At 42.8% G+C, this 23,487-nt stretch overlaps 1 protein-coding gene across 1 annotated transcript in view; it reads left to right on the top strand.

Moving 5' to 3' along the window:
* Positions 1–3,333: 3,333 nt before the first annotated feature.
* Positions 3,334–23,487, top strand: part of LOC138612876 (kelch-like protein 29) — an 86,840-nt gene continuing 66,686 nt past the window's right edge. Inside the window, exons 1-2 of the mRNA XM_069686384.1 lie at positions 3,334–3,606; positions 22,092–22,239. Of these exons, the coding sequence (XP_069542485.1) occupies positions 3,334–3,606; positions 22,092–22,239 (421 nt within the window). The remainder of the gene's footprint in view (positions 3,607–22,091; positions 22,240–23,487) is intronic.

The raw sequence follows: 23,487 nt of genomic DNA, 5'->3' as shown, positions 1-23,487 counted from the left end.
CTGTTGGTTTCCACAGGCACCTCTGAGAGCAAACCTCCTTTTATCACCCTCTTACAAACACACACAGCACCCTGTCACAGCCCGTACCCAATGCAAGATTGACTCCTTTTTCAGATACTGGCAGACTGAAACCTGCTGTGTACTTCACAATATATATGAGGAACATGGATAACTTCACATAAGAAGGGACGAGTGAAATTTTTCTTTCTCAAAACTACACAGTCTAACAAATCTGTTCTCTTCGTGTTAAAGCAATCAGTAGTCGATAGCGATCAACGAGTCCTCCACCATTGACTCCAGAACGACCGTCACCGAGTTTTAAGCCCCGGTGAGCCGGCATGCCGGTCTGTCACCGAGCACCAAACTGCTTAAGGCTGCATGTCTCCTCGGCCGACCACTGCTTCGCCTTTGTATCTATAACCTTCCTTGTTTTGTGTAGCTGAATGTAGAAAACGGACTCTCTCGTTTGGTGTCTTTGGTCACAACAACCCTGCCCCTCGCCCCTGACGTAAGCAGTTTGTGGTTCTAGACCAGCAACGAGCTGGAGCCGCTCACGAACCTGGTTTCCTGACCGAGAGTCCGTTCAGTCTCAGTTGAAACACAAAAAACAGGTTCGCAATTATGCACGGGCCCCGAACCGGCCCTGAAACTTTAGAGGAGTTTCAGAAAATGAAGCCATGAAGAGAATTTAAGAGTCTGTAATTAGTGTCTTAAATCCTTCTGTTTACTGACGACCATAAATGTGGTGGGATTTGTCTCAGTGACTCTCGTTCTGCAGGGATCAGTTGAAGCCTCTGGTTACACAGCGCATACTGACGTGCAAAGTGCAAGGATGACAGGACCCACTTACAGGATTGAATCCATATTGGAATGTAGAGCCAAGATAGTGAAAACACCTCTTCAGTAAGTGAGTGATAGAATTTGAAGCTTGGTAATGTGGCTCTCTGGATCATTTGCATAAACTACTTTAAACAACCTATATTTGTACTCAGTGTTACAGGAGGAAGTGGGATGAGCACGACATCTTAATCTTTGTGTAACCTGAGATGATCCCAGTTCTGCAATGCAATGAATACTCTTTAGTTGAGGTAGCTATCCATTTAAATTCTGCATGTAGAAGTTGTGGCTGATTTACCTTTTCCGAACTCAACAGTCTTTACACACCTCAATATACCATAAAATATAAAATAATTACTCGTTGTTAATACAGTTTGCTGTTCTAGCAATATTTTACATCAGTTCCTCAAAACTCTTTCTTTTTATCTAAAAACAGCACTTTACTTACTTTTCACTCTCTTTCTCCCTCTGCTGTATATTTTAGCCTCACTGAAGGTTATCTCACAAAGCTCTCTCTTGTGTGGGCACTTATAAACTTTGTTCAATGTCTTTCTGCATAATGTAATGGATTTAGTTCTGTAGCGTGCCCTTGTTCCTCCAGGTTTACAAAAGGAAAAAAAATAGTCTGTTTTTTACAGTGAATCACAAAACTCTTTAGAGTAAGAAGCAAAGACCTGTACCCACTCCACATCTGGAAAACATTGATAAAAATAAATTGTACAGAATTGTTAATGCGAAAGCACTCTGCGCCCAATTCTGACTCTTGTGGAGATAATGTCTCTTTCTTATGTTTTTTTCTCTACTGTTTTTCTGTTGAATGAATTTTCCGGCTGCCCTCTTATTTCTCAGCTGAGGTGTGGAGCTCGGCCGATAAGAAAATATTACCTGGCACTAACTTTGCCATTGTTCCTTTTGACTCACACCATGCATGCACAATTTTTCAGGGACCAAGTGGATTCTTTTGTTAAAGGTGAGGTTATTAAAAGTGGTAACAGCGGAGAGGGATAGAAGTTATTGCAGGATGAGCGAGAGAGAGTGATTGTTGGCCCGCAGCTTTTAGTCGTTCTGTCTGGCTCTATTGCTGCGCATCAGCTTGCTGTGTTTGGACAGAGCAGAGCTTGTATGAGAGAGAAATAAATGAAGGTGAGAGAGGGAATACAATGCAAGAAGAAAAAGAATGATGGAGCAAAAATGGGAAACAAAAAAAGAAGAGAGTGAGAGTTTTCGTGGGTGAACAGAAGGGCCAGTGTTCCCACTACAGGCTGCATTGTGTATCGCTCACATCAAGCTTTTGTGAAGAAGCTTTCATTTCTAACAGCCAGCTCCAAGACTCTTACTTTCTGTGCTGCACACATGTTCTCATTAAATCTCCAAAACATTACATGCACACATTCACTTGAATAATTATGCTAATTTTGGAAAAACTTACACACAAACACACACACACACACACACACACACACACACAGAGAGAGAGAGAGATGTCATAGGCATTTCTAGGCTTCCGCTCATCTGTGAGGCAAGAAGCAGCGTGACAGACCCCAGCATGCAGAATAAAGACCTATCATCTGCTGTCATTCTCTCCTCACAGACCTGGGGATTTTGCTGAACCTGGTTTAAGGTTGATTATTTATTTCATCTGTTATCGAGGGCTCAGGAAGCTTAACATGCCTTTGGTGAGGAGGAGTACAACGAGCTACAATCCCCTCAGTGATGGATTTCACTGCTCAGATCCTGCACCGCTTTGATTTATGATATAATATAGAGTGATACGCTGCTCATGCTACACAATAGCAGCTGTACCCCATACTGATGTAACTCCAGCTCACTGTCGCCTCTTTGCCCATCACAGCTTCCTCTGCTGGAAAAAGGGGAGAACCCTCACATGCACTTCAAGGGCCATGTGATTGAATTAAGCAGCCATTAGATGAATGAGATGAGCTGAAACTGCAGGAGTATTTGTCTGTTCAGATGAATGAGTTTTGACCTGCAAGGTCATGATGCTGCTGCGCTGTCCTCAGGAACACTTACCTGAGCATGTACCTGTTTGTGTCTCACTCTGCTGCTTTGTTTTAACCTCTCGTTGTTGAGCGTAGAGGCCTCACGTGACACATTTAGCTCCTTAAAGTTTTGACACTGATGGTGTTTTTATAGACCTGCTTAGCAGCACTTGTGTCTCTCCCTGTTGTCGCAGCTCTCGTTAATGACTGAGAGAAAAGGAATTAAAGGCAATGAATGAGCTGCAGTGTGTTCATGTCAGTCGGGTGCATTGGGACCAGATGCTGTGAATGTTTACACCTCAACGTCAACATGTTGGCTCCTTATTTCACCCGGTGTCTCACTCGTTCTATGTCCTGCAGCCTCTTGCTGTCTTTGAAACACTGCCAACATTTAGACACTTAATAATAACAAAAAAATCCACTTGACTTAAACTGTCCTTCTTTCTGTCTCCTGCAGGCCTGCCCTCGTTGTTCCCTGTGAGAGGAAGAGGAAGTGATGTCACGCCACCACCAGCGCTTTGAGAGGGACTACCGGGGACCCTGGGAGCGGAGAGAAATCCGTCCTTCTGGCCTCCACAATGGAGGAGCCAATCACAGCTGTACCTCCACCGTTGTCAATGGTAACAACCGTCCGGGGCTGCTCCCCCTCCCTGTCATCCCTTCCCTCCTCCCCACCCCGGTTACAGATGCCGTGACAACATCGAGCGGCGTCATAGCGGTCAAGCGGGGCATCACAGCAGCAGGATCGGTGGCTCCATCCTTGGCCAAGGTAAGAGCCTCATCCAATCATATTCAGCGACACCTGCTTCTCTCTGACTCGTGTTGGAAACCTCTCAGTGTTTCCTCCTGTTCTCTCAACTTTCTTTCTCGTCTTTGTCTCTCCCTGTTTCAACTTTGGATCTGTAAAAACTCCCCGACTGGACATAATCTCCAACTTTCTCCTGCTGTTCAGGCTTTCAGCTTCCTCCTCTCTCACTTTCACCAAATGTTTCTGTACAGTCCAACTCACTGGCACGCTCGTCCCCATGGTTCAGCTGTCTCAGCTCTTCAAGCCCCTCAGCTTGCTCTCTCTCTCTGTCTCTCTCTCTCTGTTCAATGCCCCATTCTTGCCAAACCATTTTCTTTCCATCTCCATTTTCTCTCTGAGCCAAATGGTCGGCTCGTCCTGCCTTTGCCTTCTTGGTAATTTTCTTTTTTCATTATGTAAATGACCTCAGAGAGGCCCAGATGGGTGCTGCTGTCAGAAGTGATGGTTAGAGGTGGTGCTCTCCCTAACAAGCAAACAGACGATGAACCACATCATAATAGAACAACAAAAAATCTGTAAAAGCGCAGCCAAATAAATGTCTGACCACTACTGTTAAGAGCCGTAAAGTTTGTACGTGTGTGCTCTCCCCCTTCCTTTGCCTGCGGCTCCATGCATGCATGAATCTGCAGTTGCCCACACAAGCTGAAAATCGATGTCTGAAAGAGCTGTCGAGCATTATTGTGTGATTGTTTTGAAAAACATACAAAATAGGAGTTTAACAGGGTTATTTTTTCAAGTATTTCTTCTTTCACATAACTTGAACTTGTTTTTCTTAAAATGTTGAAGTCAAGTACTAAAGAATGTTTTATTTTGCAAGTTAATCTAAAATATAATACTTTTCTTTTTTAGGTTTCTAAGGTTGCCTCTGTGTTTTTACATTATTGTATCAAACATAAAAGCAGTATAATCTTGAACAGATTTCACTGGGCTTTAAAGTCATATAATAATTTGCTACTGTGGTTTTCTTAGCACACAGCAGACTGGAGTAAATCCTGAAATAAGCACCCCTTTGTAACAAATAGGGAATTGATTGTGAATCGTGAATCGGTTTGAATCGAGAATCGAATGGATACCATTCATCTTCCTCTCAGCACTCGTCCTCTCTATCAGATCATTTGCTTTAATTTGAACTTCAGCAGATCCATGTGGGCTTTTTCTCTCCCCGGCTCCTTCTTGCTCTCGGTGGGGCCTGCGCTCTCAGAGCAGAGGTAAACACTGCTCTGGTAATTCAGCCTGTAAGTGCACATCATTAGATACCCTTCTGAATGCACTGACCACAGACACAGTAAATCTGCTCTGGCACCGTGTCGGCCCCTCCTTTTGTGTGTCTGAATAATTACACACACCCAACAAAGTCTCACCAACTCCCACTGTGGCCATTGTCATCATTCAATGGCTGCCACAGCAATTAGGTGCATCGCCTCGCACGTGAGGGCACAGTTGTTTAAAGGTAAAGTATATGTGTGTGTGTGTGTGTGTGTGTGTGTGTGTGTGTGTGTGTGTGTGTGTGTGAAGCAGATGTAATGCAGATCCTTCCCCAGATGCCGCTCTGACAGCTGTCATCAGGGACTTTCCTGTTCACTTTGTCTTGCTTTTGGCAGTCCTCTGTAAGTGCAGGCAATAGAGCTGAACTGTGTGTAAAAAAGGGTAAAAATACCAAGAGTGAGATATCCACTAAGAGATGATACAGAGGCCTTAAGAGCCGGCCAGTACAACAGAAGCCCGTCTTTCTCTCTTCCTCTCAGCTGTCTGATGTCCTCACTTGCTCTCTCACTCTTTCTGTGATCTTCCATCAAAGCTGTCGCGGGTTACAAAGAGTCTGAACGACAGATGCAGCGCTCTCTCCGTGGTCCTTCGTGCCAGGGGATATGTCTATCAACAAGCTAGCAGGGCTAATCTCTGAAGAAACAATAAAAGCTTGGATCTGTATCTGCAGCCTAACTTAAATAATTCCTAAGTTGTGAATTATGCATCAGCTAAATAAAAGCTGTTGCACCAGGGAGATAAAGAACAACAGAACTCTAAGTAACAACTAAATAGTGACACATGCCTCAAGGGAGGTTGTGAATACTAAAATCTAAATGGTAAAACAGCAGCTCGTCTGCTACACAGAATCATCTTGATGCAGTTATCCAGTAGAGACCTAATTTATTGATATTACATAACAATCAGTGGTTACTCTCTTACCAAATGCATGTTTAAAAGCAGTAGAAGTATGTATGTTGAATTATTTATCAATACTCGGCATGTTTTAAAACATATCTGTCTACAAGTTGTTTTTATGATATTTGCCAAAAAGTTTTTCTTTCAGCTCAGGTCAGCGTCATGAAAAATAGAAATCACACTTTTCCAAGCAGTGAGAGCACCGATCAATAGAGCTCGTGTTGAAACAAAATCAGACTTTGTGACTTTTTGTTTATTGATTTCAGCAGGTCAGCTAGACAGTGGATTGTAGCACAGCCCAAACTGTGTCCAACACAGCATGGTATCAGAGCACAGCAGGTGTCATGGCCTCACTCTGACTCAGTCAAATACAGGAATAAAACACACAAGAAGCAGGACTCCTGTGAGAGATTCTTCTTTTTCTTTCTTTCTTTGGAGCACCCACATCAACACATTTGTGTGTTTTTTTTGAAAGTGACAAGACAAGTTGCAATGAGATATATTACATACGTGTATGATATATAAACCTCCAATTTTTTTAAGGCAACTAAAGTAACAGTGCCTGGACAGTTTGATATGACCTCTCACTTATCACCTCTGAAGTGCATTAGCTGTGGTTTAGCTATTATTTTTACAAAGAGCCTTTAAATCTTGAGAAAAAATACTTGGGCAAAAGAGGGAGACTTCTTTTGAATTACCTTGTGACGAGATGCTGTGAAATGTATCGAAAATGAGATGATTAAAGTTTAAGAAGGCTCACGCTGGGTGAGCGGGAGGAAGCAGACAGAAGAGGGAGGGATGCGGGTTGGCAGATGAGAGCTTTTGAATTAGCTTCAGATTGGGGAGGAAACTACAGTTGTTCAATCGAACAGTGAAACTCTATCATCAAAGAAAGCTGACAATTTCCAAAGCAGACGGACTCAGCAGGAGGTCTTAAAGAAAACTCTGCTACATTATGAAGAAAAGAAGAAAACTGAACAAAGCTGGAAGAAAAATGATTTCCTCACAGCTTGAAATATTTTCATGCAGACATAAACTGATGATTCATCCACTCTGATTATATAATAAAGGCTTCTGTATTATAGCTTCTGTATAACTGTCGAGGGATATTATTTTTTATTCCTGACATTTTAACTTAAATTGAAATTCTTCACTCAAATGTCTCAGCAGAAGCAGCTTTTCTCTTCCTCTGAGGAGCAGAGAGGTAAACTATCTTCACTCTCTGCTGCCTGGATGTGATTTATCACCACTACTGTATGTGTTGTCGTCCTATCACACACTCGCTGTGTGTCATTTACATTCACAGTGAAAATGTCTCTAAACTCCACCTCAGAGGACTTTTCCCTGAGAAGTCGACCAAACGGATTGATTAGAAATACTTAATTTCCCACCGTAGCTTCATTTATTATCCAAACGCCTTCGTGTAAAACCTGAAGCTTTTTGTAGGAGAGTCAAGAGTCTCTTTATCTGACTTTCACTGTTTGAACACTTATGCAATTTTAAATACGTAGAGCCAGAGGTCCGCTGCACATCTTTGTTCTTTGTTTGTGGTTAAGTGGTGCGTGTGTTGGAGGATATTTTAGAGCTTATAGTCAGCTTGTCTGACACTGAGCTGAGACGAACCCAGCGGCTCTTTCTGCCGTGTGCGATTGGTCAAAAATTTTGGTTAGGATAAAGACAACCTCCAGTGGTTATCAAGAAAGCCTCCCTCAAGTATAAAAAATGCCACCAGTACAACTGTGCCTTCTTTTCTCTGCTTCTGATTGGATTGGTTCGAGTTTTATTTACAATCTACTACTATTGTTATCCTACTGTTTCAAAAGAAGACCCTCATAGCTTGCCTGGTTAGACGCATACACCTGATTTAACTGAACTAACCATCAAAACTACACTGTTTTCCACCATTAGTCAGGCATTCATTCTTTATAATCTTATTTCCCATGAACACAAACATCATCAAACTGTTTTTGGACAAACAAATGTGCTGTCAGGCGTCCACAACAGAGTCATTAGGAAACAGTGGACCTCGAGGGAGCAGAGCAGCACTCAGCTGTGATTTTCCTTCAGATGAAACATGGAAACTTCTGAGTGTTAACGAGAAGCTGTGATTGTGTGTTTACCAGGAGCGATCGCACCAGGGTCTGGATGTCTGGGCACCATGTGGGGAGAATTAAGGCTTTCCACTCAGAATCAGACCGGGCTGGGCTGCAGTGATTGCTAATCACAGACAGAGATACAGAGACAGACAGACAGACAGAGACAGACAGAGAGACAGGCTGAGAGACTTAAGGAAAGACCGACACCTCAGTGATGATGACTGTACTGTCAAACTGTCAGAGGAAGATGCTGTGAAAAGGAAACTGTCAGACTTCATGTTTTTGTTATCAGAATTTTAAATCAAATGGATGGAAAATGGGAGTCGTGAACTTGATGACAGATTTTTTAGAAAGGCCCTCGTGACACAGTCAGGATGTCATCATCCTTATTTGTGTTGTCGGTCTCTCTGTGACGGGATGTTCCATCTGTTTCATTCAATCCGTATCCTCCCATTTGTCCTCCTGCATCTGTCTTTCTGTCTTCTCTGTCGGGGTTTGGGTCCCAGTTGAGCTTTAGCACCAACAATGGAGCGCTGCATTCACCAATCCAACAGCCTGTCTGTCACTATTATGCAAACCTGGCCAAGTCTTTATTCTCTCTGCATCTGCTTCATCTTTAAAATAAAACACAGAGACAGGTTATTGTTCTGAAAACCAGTGATATCACAAAATAGGAGACCTTCTGGGTTCTTGGTTTTGTGGTGGGTTTGTGCTGTTTACCGTTGGCTTTAAAATAGACTGCATACACAACTCTGGCAGGAGAAGAGTCCAGAGGGGGTTTGCTCTCCTGTTTGTTTCTGGATTTTGTGTGTGTGGGAATGAAAAGCAGCTGAACACACCACCTGTCTTGAGTCTGGATCAATCTGACGCCTGATGGCTCCATCTAATAAGCGGCCATTGGATATCAGAATAAAATCTCTTTCTGCTCTGAGGCTTGCTCTTCTTTTTCTGTCTGTCTCCTGGGCTCAGAGTCAGGGGGGATATTTCGGAGCTTATTGTTCCTTGTGCATCAGCTCTATTTATGAAAGTAACATCAGTCGAAACCTCTTCGCCACCTTACTACCCCAGCTTTTTATCTCTCTCCATCACAATTCCATTACTGTTTTTATCTACTTCTATGAATTATCTTCTTCCTCCACCCCTCCAGCTACTGCAAACACCGTCTTGTCTTTGTTGAAGCATAGATCCCCGTTCCTGCGTCTGTGTTCCCTCTGAGCAGGCTTGTATGAAATTGGTTTGCTGATCCTCTGAGTGTCAGAGATGTAATATGAGATAGCAGCATCCGTATGTTGTGATGCCAGAGACAGCTGTTACAGGACACCAACGGATCACAGATGATGCTTGACTCCTCGTCTCTTCAAGACTGGAAATGCTCTCAGCAAATCTCACAACAAATGAAAACACAGCTGAACAAAGAACAAACACACAAGGGGCGTGGTCAGGCACATTTCACTCCACTCCAGAATTTCAGAAGTTGAAAATAAAGAGGTTCATATCATGCAGCACTGATGTTTTGTTGGTGTAAAAAACTTTCTTGAAGCACTGAAAATTAATTCAGCGAGCCAAAGAAAAGACTCTCTGCTCTCTAGTTCAAGGCTACCATTCATCCATTGATGTAATTGAACACATCATCAAATCAGCGGATCAGCCCTCTCGCCCTTCAAAGAGCCACACTTACTACCCATATTCCCCTACAAGTGTTAAATGAGCCCCCTGCTGAGCCCAGCTGATTGTGTGTCATTTGGTTTCCTCTGATGGAAAAAAAACTAATCTGCCTCCTCTTTCCTCTTCCTCCATTCCCTCCTCTCTCCTCTCTCCTCTCGCTCTCTCTCTTTGTCTGTCCTGTTCCACAGTAGCAGAATAAAGAGCGGTGGCATTTAAAAGGTCCACATGTGGAGGGGTTGACATTTAGAGAGCTGCCACCTTCAGGTTAACTCTATATGAAAGGTGATGGTGAACGCAGGCTTTTAATGCATCAGTCATGTCATGTGGAATATCAGATATGAGTGAGGAGGAGCGTTTAAGATGCACAGGTAAACAGTCCGTCTCTCTGCAGCGTATCTGACACTTCTCTCAGCTTTGTCTCACACTTGGTATTAAGGTCTGTGTTTGCTCTCAGCATCATTGAGGTGTTTTTCTGTTTGGCTGCTTCTCCTCTCAGACATATTTGTGCAAATGAATTGTGCCTACAAAAAGAGGAGTTGTGGACGATTGCCCTCAGAAGCTGCCTGAGGCTGAATCCTGACTGCTGGTCAAAGTGAGACGTTTCCTCTTCATTCTTATTTGAACAAGAAGGACAAAAGAGCTCTCACTTTATGTGCCTGCAAACATCGACAGACTTTGCTTTGAAATGTCTTTGCTCGACTTGGTGATGTTTTCAGTTGGATGCACAAAAGAGACAATAAGAGGCTTAAGAGAGGCTTCATGAAAATACTGGAAACAAAATCATTATCAGATTGACTCTGTGCTCCTCTCCCTCCCTGAGCTGATATCTGTGAAGGACTTCAGCCACGTTCTGTTTAGTTTCAGTGTCTCCACTGAAGAACAACTTGAAATAGACTTGAACTGCAGATAAATGTAGCTTTTCACTCTGTGTTGCTTTAGTGATTCTCATGTTTGTCTGTTCGTCCAACATTTTGGCTCAGACTGAATTATCTCAGCAACTATTTGATGAACTGCCACTTTTTGTGATAAAGACCTTTTTGCTGCTCATTAAGACAGACCCTTTACTAACTGTAACTAAAAATTAGTCACTTTTATCTCTGACTCATTATTCTTCCATTTCTCTCTGTCCATTATTTGATTGGTGGTCTGTTGTATTGTGGTCCACTTGCTGTTTTTATCTTCATTTTCTTTTAGCTTTTTTGTCCACATCAGCAAGGAAGGTATCAATCTTTACCGGCTTTGGCTTCAACTTTTCTCTGAGCCTGCAGTCACGTGACACGTCACTGAACTCGTTGTTGCTCTTTCTTTCGTTTTTTTCCCACTTTATTGTACCTCACGTTCTCATGCGAATGACACATTGTTGCAAGTTAAAATACACAGACACACACAGCACTTTAATCATGAACACTTTCTAATCACGACCCGGGCCCGTTTGACCACGTAATACGTGGACCCGAATCGGGATGGGTCGGGTCCCGGGTCTTCAGGTTCCGGTAGACCCGTGAGACTTCTAGTGCACTGTGCTCAGGGGATCCACAGCCAGCCACTTTAATAACACACACATGAATAATAGATATATTTTAAATGGGACTTTGGGGGCGACTCAATCATGCAGTATTTTGGCAATTGGTTTGACCTTAACTCAGGCTGCAATTGACTGTGAGCTCGGTGTTTCTCATTAGGAGCTGCACACATCATCACACTGCCAAGTTCTCCTCTGCCATAACCACAACCTCTGTACACACCATGTTACTGTTTCATCTCTGCACTTTATCAGCTGTCAGGTGTGAGAACTTATTGCTGCAGTAGCTTCTTACTTTGCTTGCAGATAAAATTCAGAGCTTTTAAACCGCTCAATAAACTTGATCAGCTATATCACAGATTTGAGGTCAGTTAAAACTTTCTCAGTATCATAACATCCAGCCAGTTATTCCTCTGTACCTGCTTATCCTGTTGAACATTGAGGGGTATCCCAGCATGCTTTCTGAGAGGTGGAGCACACCCTGGAGTCTTTACATTTCTTTTTAACTAAAGTGAACAACTGTCCATCAGAGTTAGCGACAACTTAAAGCCCCACAGAATCCCTGACACATAATTCAAAAGTCTCTGCAGCCACAAAATACAAACACATTCACATCAACATCAGAGACCACACAGTTTGTGTTCCTCTGTGTTTCTGCTCTAATAACAACACTTACAGTCAAATAAACAGCTATATTTCAGCTGTAATGAGATGAGATACTTGTGGGAAATCACAGCTGATAATGTTTGAAGAGGAGGATAATATCCCTGCTCAAATTAGTCTGTAAATTACAAAGGAACCAATTGTCTGTTCAACACAATATTTTTCTGAGTCTGGAGGCAAAACAATCTGAAAGTGATTGAAAGCAATTAGATTATGATTACTACATTTGATTAATCTGCTGGATTACAGCACTGGTTGACAATATTAAGTAGGTAGTCTGAAACAGGTTCAGTAACATGTCACAGAAAACATTTTTAATGAAACCTTTATTTTTAAGACGCTGGTGACAGAACAGTGGATGTTTTGCATAAATAATATCGCTCAGTTTAATATGAATTTTTCTCGAGCAACAGCCACTTAAAATAACATTTTTTTACATTGAAGTAATTAAGTGCTTAAATTGTATTCTTAATCTCTGTCAGCAGGTATGAAGTTATTGCCAACAAACCAGAAGTAAACTAATTTCTCTATAATCCATCATTGTCAGAGAAACATCTTTATTAGATCAGGTAATGACTTTATAATTGCTCGGTGCTGAAGTGGAGCTTCTTTACATACTGGGCTGATTGTGTCTTAAATCACAGAGCAGGTGTGTGAGTGACTTTGTATGTCCTGATTCTCATGGTCACAGCATCATGACAGCAGAACACAACACTTCTTATGTTGTCTGTGAGCTGTGTGTTGACAGAATGTTCTGATTTCTGTCGGTGCAGCTCTTTCAGTCTCAGCTCCAGTGAACTCAGCGCTCTGATTCAGTGTTGTTCTCTGCCCGCCGAGCCAGGAGCAGCTACTGTTTTGCTAATTATATCTCACCAAGCAGACTGATTCCACTGGAGCAGAGAATATGGACTGACTTTTACCAAGGGCACCAATTGTGCTTTTTAATAAACTGTTTTGGACTTGTTGTCAGCCATGAAAAGATCTTGCAAATGTTTCTGAATTCTTGAAAGGCTGCCTCACGTTTAATCGCTGAAAGTCAAACTGAAAATCAACTATCGCAATGTCCGGGCACGGCCAGGAGATTGTGACTGTTCTCACAGCAGTGTCCTCTGCATGCACACTGTGTATCTCCATTATGAGACCTGGTTCTCTCATTGTTTGAGATTAATGTTAATATAATGCAGCAGCTCCTCTGTTGTACAGTTTACAAGCTACATGTCCTGGGGTAATTCAAAGCATAACTTAGTCAAATTAATGTTTGTGCTGTAAATAATTTTCTTGCAGCCGTACTCGGCAACTGGTTTTGGTTCATTATTTCCCAACTGTGTAGTTTTTAATGGCTGTTACAGAGAACATTCTGTAGCAAGCTTGTGATGACTTCGCTGTGTCTCGCTCATCGTGCAGTCTGATAGTTTCCATGAAAGATCAGAGTGTGAAAGCAGACCTGCAACACTCTGTTATGGATCAATTTAAATAAAGGACTATGCTCGGCATCAACACAGATCAATATGCAGACGGGCTCCCTGATGCGGTCATAACCACCAAAGCAGCCACATCATGCAGAGAGCTCTTGTCAAAGAAAGCTCACTGCTCTCTGATCGGGACTGAGACCTGACAGCTCAATAAGCTTCAGAGGGAAGATGCTCCCTCTTCTTCTCCCTCTTCCTACCATAACTATATCCCATTCCTACAAGGGACTCAACAGCTCAGCCTGCAGACTATTTCAGATTACAAGCTGCTGTCAGCAAGTGCACAGAGAGCCAGTGTGCAGGGTTGTGTAAGGGAAACATGAATCTGTGTACAACAGAGTCGTGTTTAAATCCGCCTCAAATGGCATCATTACCTCATTCAGGTACTGTAAAGATTCTGTAAGTCATAAACTGACTGCATCAGCTGCTGCAAGTTAACTCACAGAGATCATTTTCTTCCTTATCAAGACACATCTGTCAAAAGTGGCTGATTTAAACAAAAGCAGATGTACAGACTTAATGTAAATAATGACATCTAACTGCCAGTGGTTTCTGTTTTTACATTGTACTGATCTGTTGGTGTGTCATGTGTCTCCTTTCATAAGATGACAGACAGAAAGAAGACACCTCAGGTTTTATCCCACACCTCTTGTTGGTATGCTACTTTTATATTTGGCTGCAGAGTTTTTAGTAACACGACCCATCCATGTAAGTGATTAATCATCTAACTCATGAATATTAATGTCTCTCTGTGTTCATGGAGCAGAAACACTTTCATCTCTCACTTTATCACACAAGTGTAAATCAAACAAAATAACACACTAAGTAAATCAATAACAAACTTAAATCATTTTATAAATGCCAGAGGGACGAAATATTGGCCTCAAAAAGGCTTTTAAGGAATGTTTTCCTGTTTTTGAAGTTTCTGCATGTTCTTGTTGCAGAGATCCAAAGATCTGCTCATTTCACTGCACAGACTGATAAAATAGATACTGAACTGTTGTTCTCACAGATCTTAGGGTAAAATGGGGACAAACTGATGACAACCAGCTATAGATTAATTTCTTCTTGGCACATTTTCTGTTTGTTTGTTTCTCTACAAAGCTGTTGTTCAGTATATGTGTCTTCTAAAGAGAGTTTGACACCTTAAAAAAGAAAACAAAGGCAAAACAGAATTGGTGGAAACATTAATAAGCAGACTGCATCGATTTTACCTTTTGTAACAATATTGACTCGACTTATTCAGTATTTATAAAGAGGAGAAGCATTTTAAAACACTGGCTTTCTTGTATTTTGTGGCGGCTATAAATTGATTTCTTTTCTCCCAACAATAGTTACATTTTTTTAAATGGCAGTCAAAGAAGACCAGACATATTGTTTCTAGAACAATATGTATGCAGACTTTTTGTGACCACGCATTGAGTTGTTTTGTGCAACTGTTTTTCTATCTTTTATTTTAACTAAATAATTTGCTGTTTTAAACAAAACAAGCATGAAGACATCAACCAGTCTTTAAAAAGATCCTAATTTTAGTTTCCATTGTAGCTTTGGACACAGGATATGAACCTTGAAATTACTTTTGCCGTCTGTACAGAAAATCATTAGCATTTGAAAAACCAACAACTGTGGACCAAATCAAGAGGAGCTCATTCACAGGCAGCTGAAAGGCTCCAAACAGACAAGTGAAGGTCTGTTTATCACCTGCTGCAGTGGAGTTCATGGACGTTTCTCACTTCTTTAAGAATCTTTGGTGTCTAATGATCCCAGCATGTCTCTCCAGTGTGTATCTTATCCCAAGCAGAGCGCTGTGCAGACTCCCCCCTGTGTCCGCAGACCTCTTCATCTTGTGGGATAAACCAGTCTTTCAGTCTGCCATCAAACCCTGGGGGAGCAGAGCTGCAGCTCCAACACTGAAACCTCAAAGGTTGGAGCTCTGCCACAGGTTACACATGTGGCTGCTTGTGCTCGGCTTTATGTGGACTTTCTGACTGATAAAGTCTCAGCCAGGAGTCCATATCCCTGCTACAGTAGTGTCACTTACTAAAAGTATACCTGCATTTAGAATACGATCACTTTTTAGGCTCCCCTGAGGATAAAATGTCATCTATTAAGGTCCACTCATTCCTTTTAGAAATGCTGTGAAAAAGCTGCAAAAATAATAGAGGGTAAGAGGCCTGTGGGCACACTGGTAATTATAAACCTCAGTGGAGTCATGAGGGGTTTTTATCTGACAGCTGTGTAATGCAGATTCTGCTGTTCCTCACTTAATAATGATATTTTTAGGAGCTACAGTGAAAGGTGATAGGCACTCTGCAGCCAAATGGCTTATTCATTTCAGTGTGCAGAGTTCATCAGAGTGGAGCTGATGAATCTGCTCGTTGTGCTCTCATAATGTTGCAGCTCTGTGTCATTAATGAGGCACATTTTCAGCAAAGACTGGTCATTGTCTTTGTCTGTATTCTCAGTTTAATCACACACTTAACAACACTTAGACAGTCTGATTAGAAATGTTGCCTTCCAGGTGCTGAGGTGATGAAACTGTAAAATGTTTCAGAGTGTGTTTTTTTTAGCAGATTACATTGTGTGTATGGGGACTGTAAGTTAAACAAAAAGCAACCACGCAAGCTTTTTTCAGACCAGCAGGGCTTTTTGGCCAGAAATCAGACTCTTCTGTACTTGTGGCAATTTCTCTCAGTGCCCAGAGAAAGTCAATAAAAGGCTCCATTGAATAGTCACATCCATTTTACCTGTCTGTTCTGTCAGTTTTATAATCTGTGTGTGCATGCATCACAGAATGAGGATCAGATTACCTGCTCAGCTCATGAGACATGCTAATGAGCCATATAAAGATCATCCTTTAAGATGATCTTCTGACATTTAATTGTTCTTATTTCACTCTCGGGCTACCAAATTTAATTAAAACTCTCAATACATGTGGAGTAATTACCTCTCAAGGGCAACATCTCCTGCCCTCACATCACATCCTATAAGCAGTAACTGTTCAGGAAAAATAAGTGCAGAGGGGAGGGGGGAGGTTATAGTGAAGCAAACAGAATACAGGAGAGGAGAGGACAAAATGTAAATCAGTTATAACTGATGTGAACATCTTCATTTCCAAACTGGATGTAAAGATTTCTATGAATATGTCAAAGCAGCAGCTAACTCGTCCTTCGCGCTAAAAAGTGAGAAGAGTCTAAAGATTCAAACTATTTATCTGCTCCAATAACGAGACTCTTTCACACACGCTGTACATCCTGTAATGTCGACTTTATGAATCACCTTCACTGCTCCTGTAAGGACAGAAACATGCATGAACAGACTGTAAATCTTTAGTTCAGAAAGTGTCACAGCTCTGAACCTGAAGCACAATATAAGTCTGTGCAATAAGCATCCACTGCATATTTCCCATGATTCCCAGCTCTGCCATATTATCGTCTGTTTTTTTCTCTGCCAAAACATCACAGTATTTGGCTTCCAGGTTGCTGCATTGTAAAATGAATTCATATGGTCCCCACACTGCACTCTTGGCAAAGTAGATATAGTTTCCACTCATATTGTAATATCAATATAAATTCACTTTATTCTTTAGCTCTAAATGGCTGTTTGCCCAGTTAGCGCTGACTTATTGCTACACACACACACACGCACACACACACACACACACACACACAGGGACACACACTTTGTAATTTTTCCACAGACAAGAACTACACAGTCGTCTCTGTGTCTCTGAGGCTGCTGCTGTGACAGGCGGAGGATATTTAGTTCCCCAAACACTCACCACATATCAGGCAGGGTCCTGGCCTGCTGGAGACCTCTGTCTCTCACTGTCCCGGCCAGAGCCAATGGAGGGCAACATGGCCGCTGACACGCTCCTCTGGGAGGTGTTACCATGACATAAAGACGTCTCCACAGCTCACATGTCCAAGTACTAGTCGCCTCTCTAAGAAGCCTTACTACTGCTGCTTAGTCCCACATATACAACATGTTCACAGAGCTGTAAAAGGAGGGGCTGAGGTGGGTTTTGGAGGGCGAGGCTGCAGCTCGCAGAACTCATGGGATATTAGGCCGGGTTTCAGCCCTGCATTTCCACTGAAGCTTGTCGGCCTCGCCCCTGCGATCACGCTTCTCTTTTCTCAAACGTGTGTGCGTCGAGCCAGGAGCCCGCTGAGCTGTCGGAGCGTCTTAGCTGGAATTTCAGTGGAAGTGAAGTCCGTTCCCCTTCAGTCATTTGGCCCGGGGCTTGAAATTATAGAGTCTGTATCTGTAGCTTTTTCTGCTGTGCATCAATAGCAGATAAACCCACCAGGCGCTCCTGTTGTGTGTTTTCATTGTGTCTGTCTGTCGTGCTGCCGGGGTCAGTGTTAACTGTCGGTGCCTGGAAGGATCCGCTTTGTTTGGATTTTCTATTTTGAGGGAATAAAGTGCCAGTCATGAACAGTCAACCTCCAGTAATAGCTGACATGTTTCACAGTGATATTTCCTCCAAGCAGAAGGGGACTACGGATACGACATGTTTTAAAACTGCTGTATTTCTTTAAGAACGAGGCAGGTGTTGTAATCGGTGGTGCAGTGGACTCATGGATTAAAAAGAAATATTACCTCGATTCCTCCCTGTCTCTTTAGTATGCAGCCGTCACACTGAATACACACCTTCCCCGTCTATGGCACCACGCTGTTCGGCATGTTGGAGCTCCACTCCACTTTAAGATGGCTGCCAGAAATGGCGCAGTCGTCTCTTTGTTTCCCCGTGCGATGCTCTGCTATGTTCCAGTCTAACAGATTGGACACAGCCGCCCGCATGGTCCGGCTCCAGCATTCAGCACCATTATGACGGGAGTCCAGAACAAATCCACTTCACATTTAGGTGTCAGCGCGCTGTCATGGAAAAGAGATCCCTCTGTACAGTAAGTGAATCATGTTGGAGAGAAAATGTGCTTTTGTGCACTCGTTAGTGCTCCTGGTCAGATTCAGACCACTCTCTGTTTGAGCTTTGAGCAGAGCAGGAGGAGGATAAAGGGGGATGTGATGGACGGGTTTGTCTTACTCTGCCTCTCAATCTTTCTCTCCTTCCTTCGCTGCCATTCTTTCTGTTTCTTTTCTCGGAGGAAAGCCATTATTTCCATCACCCTCCACATTTCTGCCAAACTCTCTGTATCTGTCCGTGCCTGGCCAAAGGGAAGAAAAAACCATTCGGAGCTGAATTTCATTTCCTCGCTCGCACATACAGTTTTTTTATGATTGCTTCGCGGTGTGGAATTAGATTTTGAAATTATTTTACAGTTGCACACAACATAACAACATCGCGCTGCAGTGACTGTTGTTATTTAAAGTTTGTGTACGTGCATCTCCCTAGAGATCGCTCACTGATTGTGGAGGTGAATTTTCTTTCTCGGATGCATTTAAATGAAACAGTAATGGCAGCTCCAACACCGGACCAGCAGAAATCCTGGTCCATCCGTGTGGAAGAGATGAAGTGATCAACCTATCAGGATACAGAGTGCACATTAACAGGCCTGATTAGCAGCAGAGTGAGATCACACAGCAGTAAACCTCCTCCTCTCCTGCAGTCTGTTATTCTCCTCTTGTGTGTAAAGAGGAACACTGAACCTTAAAAGGTAGAACATAATCAGCCTGTGTAGCACTGACCTGCACCCTGCACACTGCTATCTCATTGTGTCTGCCAGGTGTGTTAATGACATCTGGTGAGATTAGCTTTTCACAGTGCTGTTGTTACTGACCTGCTCTGTGTGTGTTTGTGTGAGCGCCTTTCTCCATTTAAGGCCCAAACTTTCCCTCAACCCTCCTCTATGTTTTTCACTTCAAGCTTTTCTCTCACCACAGTACACCTCTTATTTCACTCAGACCTGTTATTAAACCTCAGAGCAGTTAGTTGATCTGATCAGTGTGCGCTGTAACATTGTTTACCCCAGTGGGACCTGGATGTTATAGACATACTCATCTCTATCCCTCTCTTGTTTTTTCTCCCCGAGTCGAGCAATAAAATAATTTCTCTGGGGAAAAACTGGATGGGGCCTCAAAATCATACCTCACATACACAAGGGCTGTCAAACAAAGTGCAAAGACAAACACAAAGCTGTGAGCAAACACGTTCTGTTTATCTGGATGTGGATGTTGTGGATGACTCAAAGCAATCAAAGCCCAGAGCCCTGGATCACCACGAGGCCCCTCCTATACGAGCCCACAGCAGATGGAGGCCAGCGGTGAGAGGTAATGCTGCCTACTACTGCGAGACAGTAAAACACACATAGTGACAGATGTCAGAGTTTGCTGTGTCCGAGAAAATATCTGATAGACCAGCCTGAATAGGACTGCTGTCTCTGCCCGCACAGAGGAGGACAGGTTTATATTTAGCCCTGATGCATCTTGATTTTATCGTCTAGCTTTGCTGTGCATGCATGTGTGTGCTTATGTGTATCTGCATGTGTGACATTGTGACAGATGGATTGCCTCCAGAAAAAGAGATTTTTCCTGTTTCTGTCTCTGTTTTGTGTAAATGGGTGGGAGTACTAATGAGGGAATATTATGAGGCAGGTGCAGGGCTGAAGGAAAGCAGGAGAGTCATTGCTGCGAGTTAATGAGGAGTTGTATGTATAGAGGGGAAGGTGAAGCATGGCTGTAGAGGAATACAGTAAAGCTCACAGAGCAGAGGAGGAGAAACGCTCATTAAAACAAATAGCGGGCGATAGAAAGAAACTCCTCAGCTTGAAAACGATCTGAATTTTCCCTCCCAGAGTCTCCAGGGCTCTCAGGTGGAATTGAGCGCTGAGGGCGTCTCTGAGTGAACCATTCCAGTTTTCTCTTGTCTGAAGTCGACAGGTGGAGCCGGACAAAAAGAGCTGACAGCCTGTCTCCCTCCTCCACCCAGCTTCATCCTCTCACTCCATCACTCTGTTTGCTGCTTTGCCTTGGGATGTTTCCCTTTACTGTTTTTTTTCCCTTTTGCCCCCCAGCACTTACAAACTGTCGGATAACTTTCAGTATAGATTTATCAAGTGAGTGACACTCAGTGAACATGTCTGCTGTTGAGAAGTTGTTTACTACTGACCAAACGATTAATTGATTAGTCATAAAAATAATCAGCAGATTAAAATAATAGTTAGTTGGAGCCCTGATACCACATAATGTATTTAAGAGTTAAAAGCCTGTAAAGCTGCGATGAATCCTTCTGAAACCTGGGAGGCTGAATGTTCCTGAAATGTGATCAGTTATATAAAGCAGCACATTAATTCACTCTGAACTGAACTGTTTGGATTGTATTTGTGTCGTGTTTGTCAGCCTGCACTCTGTCGGGGTTTGTTGACACAGCTGTTGAATGCGTGATGGCGAGCTTGATGAAGTGAACAGCGGGTCAGGAGGATAATGGAACTGAGGGATGGAGGGATCAGCCAGGAGGACACAGGAGGGGCCTGGTGACCAGGTCTTTTCTATTAACTCAGGAGGCAGGCTGAGGCGAGCGGGGGAATCAGGCTGGGCTCTGCCCTCTCCCTGCCTGCTTGTTAGACCAAACGTCCAAACTGCAGAGAGGGAGAGGAGAATATTGCTCAAAGGTCCAAAGGTCCAGTGGTGATTGACCCTGTGTTTTCATCAGCCTGGGCCATCCTGATAACACTTCTTACTCCCCTACCAGAGCACAATATTAGAGATACGGCTGCAAAGACGGGCTTAGTTTGGTTTCATCAGCTTTACCCCCAGAAACACACATTGTCACCTCGCCTTCATTGCATTTTTTTATATCACATTTTCATTTCTCTCAACCCTGCAAAATGATTTCTTTCTATTTACTCTGTTTGTTGTATTTATGTTCAGAATTCTTTTATCTCACTTGACTAAACACAATGTTTAATTCATTGCAAAATTACTACACACGCAGTCTCAGGAGGAAGGATCCGAATCTGTATGAATCCTGCACTACAAAGTAGTGATGCACGATATTATCGGCATGTTATCGGTATCGGCCGATATCGGCTTAAAAATGAACTATCGGATATCGGGATATCCACCGATATAATTAACCGATAAAATAATGGGCTGCTGCATACTTGATTAAATGCCTGACCTCGGCGCAATGTCCCCGGCGCGAAGAAGATCTGCGCGGCGCAGCGTGATGACGTCACGTGTGTCTACCTGCAGCATGAGAGAGTTAGAAGCCAAAATGTCCGTGGTGTGGAGGTTTTTCAAAGTGTCCGAAATAGATAGCAAAACTGCTATTTGCAATGACTGCTCAGCTTCGGTGATGCGAGGAGGAGCCAAGGCAAAGTCTTTCAACACTACAAACTTGATTAACCATCTCAAGACCAGTCACCCCGACCGTTGTAACAAATGTGATAAGAGTATCATCATTATGCTGTACGCTAATTCCAATACAGAAGAGAGTTGATGATCTCTGCAATTAGGTGTGCAGGAAAAAAATATCTGTATCGGTATCAGTAATCGGCTAAATGAGTTGTAAAATATCGGCATATCGGATATCGGCAAAAAATCTAATATCGTGCATCCCTACTACAAAGTTAAGTGTTATTAGTTCATCAAAAGGAAATCTTGTTCTTTCTACAGAGACTCTTGAGAACTTGAACAAGATGTTTTTGTTCCTTATTCCCATTATATACAGGCTGTAATCAGCACTCACTGCTATAAATGTCAGGATCCATCATCAACGCTCACTTCAAGTCCTTAAGAACGGTTTGGTGGCTGTGATTTTCATTCAAGCTATCAAATATTGTGTTTACACCAAGTATTTAAGGGTCATTGTTTGTAAGCTGAACTGTATGGGATCTGATGGGCTGTTTAGTTTTTTGTTTATCCCCATGAGACGATCTAATCAGTGATGTTTTCTGTGTGCTGCAGGTCTCAGGTCTGTCTCCTGGAGACAACCAGACCCCAGGACTGCTGCTGGCTCCAGGCGTGAGGTGGGGACAGACGCCCATTAACCAGCTCACACCTTGGGATACAGATGAGCCCCCTGCCAAGCAGCATCGAGACAGCGAGCCCAGCGGTAATGATTCACACACACACAGTATTTACACACACAAGTAAACTGACACACATTCACTCATGCACTTATTCCACCTGATGGGAGTTTAAAGGATGTCAGTTACATCATCACTATGCCTGGACGCAGCAGATGTAAGCATGTGCATGGTGCACACACACACACACACACACACACACAATTCTGACAGCCACATTCCCACATCTACTTATTCTACCTAATGGGAGTTTACAGTGAGGTAAGTTTTGCATCATCGCTCCGCCTGCACACAGCAGATGCAAGCATGTACACTGTGTACACTTAAACGAACACACACACTCACTCGCACACACACTTACATGCTGCACCCCAGATGGCTCTGGCCAGCTACACTAGCATCCAATGCTAATGAGACATCTTGGCTGACTTGGCCTACATAAAATACAGGCTCAACCTCAACAACATGCATACTTAAAATACATAATCATGAATATTTAACAAGTATAAACAGCATCTTTACATTATTCAGCTTAATTATGCACACAGTTAGAGAAATCTTAGTTTGATATCAAGAAGTTTAAGCAGAAAAGTATGAATCTAAATCCTCCTTCACAAGCCCTCCAGTCCCTCATGATTCCTTCTTCACTCTTCCCTCATCTTATCGTCCTTGTTAATGTTATTTTGTCACTAACTGAGGCTGATTCAGTCTAATTTAAATGCAGTGAAACTCTGAACGTCCTCTAAATGATCTCCACCAGGTCTAATTTAGATGTCGACCTTATTCTATCCCTGCCCCTTTAAAAAGAGCAGAAGTGGTTCTGCAGCGCACACTGAGGAGTGAAGCCAGTGTTGTAGTTTGTTACTCTTACTGTAATGAACTCACCCAGAATGGCTCTGCCCTACAGCAGTTAGTTTCCTTCCATTGCTCCGCTGGCCTCTGCCTCCTGCTCATCACAAACGTGTCTCATTAAAGAAGAACACTGGCACACAGCTTGCTCCTGTGGAAACTCAACAAATCCAGATTGTAGACAGCTGCTGCTCAGTGGGAGCAAAGCATCATGGTCAAGACAACGATTCAGCTCCTGCGACTGCATGTTAAACTTGTATGCCATTTGTAATTTGCATACGTTACGTACTGTATAGATTAATTCAAGGATGAATTATTAAACTGATCAGCTACCCAAGAATAATGTTTCTGCTCAAAGTCTAAACATGGAAAGATGCAGAATTGATCGGAGCATACTAAGCACATTTTCTTGTGTGTGTGTCTTG

This window comes from Semicossyphus pulcher, unplaced genomic scaffold, assembly GCF_022749685.1.
Source record: "Semicossyphus pulcher isolate SPU_LCO1_2020_fin unplaced genomic scaffold, fSemPul1.0.p SCAF_11, whole genome shotgun sequence".
NCBI lineage: Eukaryota > Metazoa > Chordata > Actinopteri > Labriformes > Labridae > Semicossyphus > Semicossyphus pulcher.
The sequence above is the reverse complement of the archived record's forward strand: the minus strand, read 5'-3'. Positions and strand labels throughout refer to the sequence as shown.